This window comes from Lathyrus oleraceus, chromosome 5 (assembly GCF_024323335.1).
Source record: "Lathyrus oleraceus cultivar Zhongwan6 chromosome 5, CAAS_Psat_ZW6_1.0, whole genome shotgun sequence".
NCBI lineage: Eukaryota > Viridiplantae > Streptophyta > Magnoliopsida > Fabales > Fabaceae > Lathyrus > Lathyrus oleraceus.
In genome coordinates this window covers 160122919-160130937 of record NC_066583.1, presented here as the reverse complement: position 1 = coordinate 160130937, position 8019 = coordinate 160122919, and the positions used below count along the sequence as shown (strand labels likewise).

Here is an 8019-nt window from a genome sequence, read left to right as displayed (position 1 = left end):
TGTATTCAAATATGCATCTCACTCGTTTGCGTTCAATTTTATGAAAAATGGATGTTGTCCAGAAATATATCTTTAAATTCTATAGATATTTTTTAATTTTCACCCCAGGTGAAAAGGGTAGCCCTGTTTTAGGGCAGCAATGTATTTGAAAACGGAGCTATACTCCATTTTTATTATAGTATTATCTTTAATTGGTACTCTATTATTAGAAACGTACTATATTTTGATAACATTGAATGTTATTCTTATAAATTTTCACTATAAATTTCTCAAAAGGTACTGGTTAGTGTTTTCAAGGACAAGAAAAATTCTCTCTATTCTTAGGAGTCTAACCACAACCTATTGACACTAAAATTAATGAAATAAGATCCACTGCAGTCAGCTTGTTCATGCATAATTATTGGCCATTCATGCATTCGGAACTTCTATGACTATTTGATCTTGATCAGGAGGACGATTTAAAATAGAAACAAATTACTTTTCATTTTCTGGTTTAAATATCAAAATTGAATATCAACTATTCGATCATGATCAGACGATTACGAATGCGTTGAATGTGACTGCACGAAATCATCTTCCACAATCATTGGTCAATTACCAGTCAAGATTCCTACGTTTGAACTCCCAACAAAGTCAGAGTCAGTCATCAGAAGCAAAAAGTTGACAAGTGCCAACCATGGAAGACAAATGGAATAACTCTTCACTATAAAAAGTAACAGTAACATTTTCTATTATAAAAAAAATTGGAACATAATTTAATCCCTCTTCCAAAATAAGAGTTCTTCTCCCTCCCAAACAATTCCTTAACACAAATGGTAGAGATATGTCAAATATGATCTATAAATAATTGGGAATTCCCTCTAGGTATAAAGAAAATGAATCAGGCGCATGCTTTTCCTATGCACTTCCCAAAGGTTTAATCACTTTCTTTCTTGTGAGCCTTACTATTTTCTATACCTTCTCAACTGATTCAGATGACACAGGCAGTGCAGCATAATCTTGTGTTTTGGCGGTAGGAAGGGAAAAGCTACGACGCTCTTTTCCTCCAGGCTTAGAAGAAGCATTTCCATACCAAATCATTCCTGCTATTGCAATTGCCATGCCTAGAACAACATGTAGGTTGAGGCCCTCTTTTCCAAAGAAAATGAATCCCATGAATAGGACCAGAATAGTCTTCATATGACCAAGGACTTGGAATGATACAGCCGTAAACCTACCAATGCAGATGAACTGACTGAGATTCGTCCCTACCGCGATAGTGCAAGACAGAATAATGAACAACTGCAGACACCAGGAGCAGATCAGTTTAATAATAGTTTTCCAGCAGTAATAACAGTAATCATGGTTGTTTTTATGAGAGAAGGTACAATGTACAGTATTTATAAAGTTGTCATAAAAGTGTATGCCAATTCAAATCCTTCTTTTTTCCTAAGGTGAATGTCAGGGTCATTTTAAGAAAGAAACGAGCAAAAACGTGCAGATTGCAGAGTTTAAGTCCATGCACAGTATACAGTTTGTCTCCACAGAATAAATTTGTGTTTCTAAAAAGTGACAGTGTTTGTCCTATGGCCAAGGGATAGGACCCAAGTCCAAAAAGGTAGAGAATTATTGGTAGAGCCAGATCTGGTTCTAAGGTATGCCAGGGATGGGCCCTTATAAATTTAGTATAAATTGTTAGTAACTAGTTACTCACGAGTCTAAATTGTCAAGTATACAGAGCTTTTGTTAATTAAATGATGATTTATGCATGACACAAGTGAAGTGATAAAAGTAAATTTAAACGGATGGTCTTGTAGGGATACTTATACTACTAATACATCTCAGCTTTTGACTAGAGCAATATCATAAGCCCAGGAAATCATTGAAGAAAGCATAATTGGCAATTCAGGGTATAGATAGATAAAACACAAACCTCCCAGAAGTCATACATGGGAGCACAAGATACAAAAAATTCGGGGAAATTACACTCATCTCCTATAAGGTCTATTAAAAAGACACCGACACCCCCTCTAGTTTTAAAATCTACACTAACTTCCCCTAAGTTCTCGTTAAATGATAACCACCTCCCTTCCCCATTAACATTGTTTATTTTCTGTTAACTTCTAGATTCATCTTTAAATTTTCAGTCCACCAAGGTCAAGGTGAAGTTTTTGCTTCTAATAATGTGTGAGAAAGGATTTTAGGCTAATAGCAAGTTTTTGCTTCTAAGTGTATGTCTATTTAATGAAAACATAGGAGAGGATAGTGTATATTTTAAAACTAATGGGGTGCCGGTGTCATTTCAATAGACCTTAGGGGAGGAGAGTTTAATTTCCCCTAAAATGATACTAGCTATGAAACACAGATTTTGACACATATACTTGAAATGACACAATCGGCGACACTGCTATTAAATATTAATTAAGGCAACTATGAACTTTAGAATTTGTTTTCTCGACACTTATGTGTCATATGAGTGTTAACACCGACTAGTGTGAAAAATGGGGACATGTCTAATCTCAGAAACTTTATAGACATCTTTGGAAACTTTCAAGAAAAGAACTATTTTATGTTTGTTTCAATTAAAATTTGGATTGGGCCTAACTCATCCCTACATAACCGACTTGCAAGGTGAGGATTACCCTTACTTATACACACATCACAGGCCATATATCTAAGCAATGTGAGATTAAATTCACCCCCTCAAACCCAACACAATAAAGGTGTTGGGGGCTGCAATGAAGCCAAACCAAATGTCGCAATTAAGGCGACGAGGGGCGGACGACAATTAAGGCGGAAATTCCAACACACTCTCGGATCTAGGATAGGCTCTGATATCATCTTAGAATTTGGGTTAAGCCTAACTCATCCCTACAAAACCGACTTTACAAGGTGAGGATTGTCACATGTCATATCTCTAAGCAATGTGGAGCTAAATTCACCCCCTTCAAACCCAACACAATGAAGGTGTTGGGGCTGCAATGAAGGCAAGCCAAATGCTGCAATTAAGGCAACTAGGGGCCTTAATTGTGGCATTTGGTTTGCTACAAAAAATAATTGTAAAAAAAATAATTTGATTTTGTATTTCTCTCTCTTTTATTAAAATGATTTCGATCAAAAGCTAATTAAATTAAATTAACTTTTAACTTTCACATGAATGATTTTGACAATTTGGACCACCCACGGTTTATATATCCACGCACCAAGCCCAATAGTGTTCGGAGCGAGGAGGCGTATTAAAAAAATCCTAAGTCCCACATTGGTTATAGATAGAATTTGAAAACCTTTTATATAGAGTGACAATCCTCACCTTACAAACAGATTTTGTATGGATGAGTTAGACCAAAGTCAAACTCTAATTCTAAGATACCTATCAGAGCCTCGTTTAAGATCAGGCGGACCACCACCTATTAGATTTTTGTTATCTAATCACCCACATATCCACTCACACGTTAATATATATCGTACAATATATGACCTGAATATGTATTTATAAGTGAAGACAATGCAAGTTGGTTTTGTAAGGATGAATAAGGTCCAACTCTAATTCTAATACACACGAACATTAAAAAATTATTTTGATAATCTTAAACAAACAGGCCCATAAATAAACTTATCAAGTAGCCTTATCCCCCTCATAACAGAAAACTAAAAGAAATAGAGAAACTTACAGTGGATGTCAAGCCATAATCATATGCATCAACTCGTTTGTTTGTCAACCAATAGTCCATAAAGGGGCCTACTAGCAGTAAACTTGCTGCCTGTGCTGGTGCAGTGTGGCCCAACAGGTTAAATGATCCAATAGAATATTTCCTCTGAAGAAAATGCACATACTGCACAAATGTAACAAAATATCAGCCCAACAAAACCTAGATCATGAGAAACCTGAACCAAAGTGGAAGAGTTAGAAATAATAATCACTTATCAAAGACTGCTTATGATATAAATGTAGAAAAACAAGGAAATTTGTTGCAGGCTTCCCAATTTCTCATTTTTAAATCTATAACAAGATAATTTATTCTTCATACATTATTAATTCTTACAATTATCATGAACCTAGAAATGAATTAGTAATCTTGAACAGACTTGGTGACATGGAAATCAAATTGACTGGTTTCTATCTCCCAATTAAGATTCAAGTTTGAAATAGTGTCGTGTTACTTACATACTGCTGCAATGCGGTGCTACAAACTGCAATGACAGCAGCTATGAAACCCTTTGTATTGACGCTGACATCGGTGACAGTACAGACCGCAACACCAGCCAAAACCAAGACAATACTAAGCTTTGTATCCCTTGAATATCGCACATTGTCCAAGACTACTTCCAGGAGACACGATACTGGAATCATAGTCAGCTTAGCAATCTGACAATTTCATTTCAACGAGAAGAACTATTATAAATGCTTATCTTTTCATACAGTTTAAAATTTAATACTCAACCAAAAGCCCAAATTTTACCTGATAGAAACCGACAGAGTTCCACATTAAACTCACATTCATGCCAACAATGGAGCAATTTGCAAATAAGACAAATTTGATGATATCAGATTTTGGAAGATGAGAGGTCTGGATATATCCCAGCGATTTAAGAATGATCGTCAACAAGGTTGTTGTGGCAAAATGCATGCCAGTTAAAGTTGTGGCTGCATAATAACATTATATGATTTTGAATGTCAGGAGTCTAGCACTGTGGTTCAGAAGCAATTCGTAGCATTACAATTTACATTAGAAGAAACCATAAACTGCATTATTCTTTGGTTGGGTAATTATGGAAGAGATTTTTAACTGATCATCCAATGCTATTCTCAGTACTTAAAACTGTATTAGCTGTGGGACATAACCAAAAATCACAACTGTTTCAAAAAGCTAACCTAGTGGAACCTCTACATGCCTATTTCAGATAGCACAACCAATTTTTTGGATTGGTAAAAAAAATTGCACAGTTTGCTCAGATTTTTGGATTGAACATCACAAATACAAAAAGTGTGTGCTGTACAACATTGGAATGCGATCAGAAAGCATACACTCAGCTCAGATATTGCTTCTATGACTCTTTTTTACTAAATATAGTACTGCTTATAAATTACAAGCATAATCAATGCTAACTTTCCCTAGTGGCCTATTCAACAACTACAAAGAACAATAGATGCATTTTTCAAATCTTCAGTTTATATCGAGCACCATCAATAACTAACAGCCAGATAAAGTACAATCAACAACATATTAGAATGAAATTAAATTGAGGAGTATACTATTGAAAGCCTATATAATAGTTTTCCAGCAACCATAGTATCAAATACCACCCTTTACGATATTTTCGACGCCATAGTACACAAAACATGTAGGTGCATGTATCACACAAAAAAGGAAAGCACAAAAAGTAGTTTATATTAAAACAATACATGGATAAAAAACGCAACATTTTTAAAGTATACGATTAACCAGCCAAAGATTCAAAAGAGGGTAAGAAAATGGGAAAAGTTATGAAAGGGCCATACCAAAGCTAAAACCATAAGTGGCCATTAGGGCTTTATTCACAAGGATTATTGCCACAGATGTGACCACGTTAAACAACCATGATGCTGCATCAAGGGAAGCCTTCCTATCACCCTTGCTTGCAGATGACATATTGAACTAGAACTTCCAATATAGAAACTGGATTTTTCACTGGCCTGCACCACAAGTTCAAAACCGCACAGCTTTATCTGTATGGAAAATAAAATCATCAAAAGAAGCACATATTTTTGTAGAAGTAAAATTCCTATTTTCACTCAACAGGTGGTTTTTAATTTTATTTCGAAAAAAAAAAAAAAACAGTTTCTTAAATTAATTAGCTATTTTTTTGTAAAAGGAGGGGGCAATAAGCTACCTTAACCAATTAGACCACATCAATATATCCATATACAAGAAAATTATGAACAAAGGAACACAACAACAAATATGGCATCTTTTCTACTCTTACTGATATCTCCACTCAGAAGGATTACAATTGCATTAGAGCAGAATCATCATTATATTATCTGTATATAAAAAAGGTAGAAACAGTTGAATAGAAACTTCTTATCAGAGACTCCTTCACTTTTTTCAGTCAGAAATTCTAAAATAGGCAACGTTAGAAGAATGGACAAATAAACATTGAAGCTAACAATGCAGTGTATATTTGATTTCACTTTCTTGCTTCAAGAATTGATTCTAACTTGAAGCTATAATGTGTAGCTTTAAACATCTACAATTGATTTTAGCCTTTGAATTTACTATTCAACTATCACCTTTCTTCAACTCATTTCTAGTAAGAATCAATTTCATAAAATCAATCCATTCATAGTCAATCTTTGTCATAACACAACCAAACAAACAATCCTGTATAAAATGAACAGCGAATCTCTTTTAACTCCAATCAAAATCCAATCAATAAAAACCTATAACCAACAAAATGAACTCGGAATAGCAACATCCTCATCAGATCCATAACTCCTTCCGATCATACAAAACAAATTACAGCAGATTTGAACTTCAAATTAACCAAAATCACAAAGTTACAACTCCAAAAGCTTAAGAAATAACTTGCCAAAAAAGCAACACAGATCCACGATCCTTACTCAAGCACCACGCCACTGGAATTACAAAACCACTACAAATCCCTAATCCAAACAAATCTGGCTTATCAATCATCACACATAAAACCATAAACAAATTCACGGAAAACTTTCACGAATCTGAAAAACAAACCTAACCAGAGGAGCGCGTTGATATGGTGGAGTGTGCGTTGACGAGAATTTGAAAAGCGACGTCGTTTTCGGATTGAGAGAGAACTCGATTCAGAAGAATTTCGTTCTCTCTGTTTGGTTTGAGATTCAGTTGCGGGTGAATTTGGGGGGTTTTTAAAGGTGGTTCTGTAACGTCCAGATTCGGAGATCGAAGAAATGTGAGTTGCGGGGAAAGTAGAAGAGAGTAAACGGTATCTCATTAAAGAATATTATTAGTCAACTTCATCATGCTTTAGCCTGCATCTTAATCTTAATTAGATATAATTAATACTTCTTCCGCTATCTATTATAGGAAGAAAATTTATTTTATACTAGATTCATTCAATAAATTATATAATTAAAACTTCCTATATATTCTAGTGAAATTTTAAAAAATCAAACCAAATAGTAGTTTTGAGAAATTTAGGAATGTTTGATTTTCTTTTTTAGTTTTCAATTTCTTATTAATTAACTGATTTAGTAAAATTTATAATAAATGAAACAGAAGACATTAATTTTTTTAAAATGAATTTTTAATTTTATTTTTAAAAAGGATTTTTATAAATAAAAAAAATATTACAAACGTTTATAAATTTTTTTATAAATTAAAATATTATTTTTGATATTATAAAATAAATATATATTATTGAAGTTTTATAAAAAAAATATATCTCAAAAATGATTTTTATAAAAAACTATTTAAAATAATAAAACTTATATGATGTGTATGTCTCAAAAATGATTTTTAAATATTTAAAAATAATTATTTAAATTATTTTTCAATTAAAAAATTATAATAAAAAAATTTGTAAATTTTTTTGGGTATAATGCTGTAAGATTATTTTTAAAATTTTTGAAATAAGTATGTCCAAAATCAATACTTATAGAAATTATATCTATTGACAAAAATAATTTTTTTTACTATTTATAAAAAGATTAAATTATCTCTTGTCTCTGTTATTAGAAAATCAAAAATATCAAAAAAAATATGATAATTGTTGAAACATGATTTTTATGTTTACTTTATATAAAATATTTTTGAGATTTGTCTTTCTTTACTTTTTAAATGACAAATTATCATTATTATTGATTACTAGTTGTTATACATTAGTGTGTTTAGTAATGGAGAAAAATGATAGTCTACCGGAAGATAAATGTATGCTAAATCAATAGACTATTAGTGGGATTTTTAATAAGTGTTGTTTTCATTTTGCCGTGTGGTTGTGAAATTTGGCCTGAATGATTCTCATGCTTTTTCTATGTTGTGCTAGTTTTGCGTGAGCATGTGTTAT

At 32.8% G+C, this 8019-nt stretch overlaps 1 protein-coding gene across 6 annotated transcripts; it reads right to left on the bottom strand.

Annotated features, from left to right (window-relative positions):
* Nucleotides 1–706: 706 nt before the first annotated feature.
* Nucleotides 707–7021, bottom strand: LOC127080265 (UDP-rhamnose/UDP-galactose transporter 6). Of its 6 annotated transcripts, none has more exons than XM_051020591.1 (7): nt 6711–7009; nt 6550–6622; nt 5480–5686; nt 4440–4624; nt 4145–4345; nt 3651–3812; nt 707–1281 (listed from the first exon to the last, which is right to left on the bottom strand). In XM_051020591.1, the coding sequence occupies exons 3-7, from the start codon at nt 5607–5609 to the stop codon at nt 952–954; spliced, it is 1008 nt and encodes a 335-aa protein (XP_050876548.1). In that variant the 5' UTR covers nt 5610–5686; nt 6550–6622; nt 6711–7009; the 3' UTR covers nt 707–951. The 6 variants fall into 6 exon arrangements, with proteins under 6 accessions (XP_050876548.1, XP_050876549.1, XP_050876545.1 ...); XM_051020592.1 differs by having other exon boundaries at nt 5480–5653; XM_051020588.1 differs by lacking the exon at nt 6550–6622 and having other exon boundaries at nt 5480–5653; nt 6711–7021.
* Nucleotides 7022–8019: the final 998 nt, after the last annotated feature.

Bases quoted from the DNA above. Each gene is read 5' to 3' on its own strand.
- LOC127080265 (XM_051020588.1), bottom strand. From the start codon at position 5,609: ATGTCATCTGCAAGCAAGGGTGATAGGAAGGCTTCCCTTGATGCAGCA. The intron at 4,625-5,479 runs GTATGGCCCTTT...GTTATTATGCAG, and splicing joins CACTTATGGTTTTAGCTTTG to CCACAACTTTAACTGGCATG. The intron at 4,346-4,439 runs GTAAAATTTGGG...TGAAATTGTCAG, and splicing joins ACTCTGTCGGTTTCTATCAG to ATTGCTAAGCTGACTATGAT.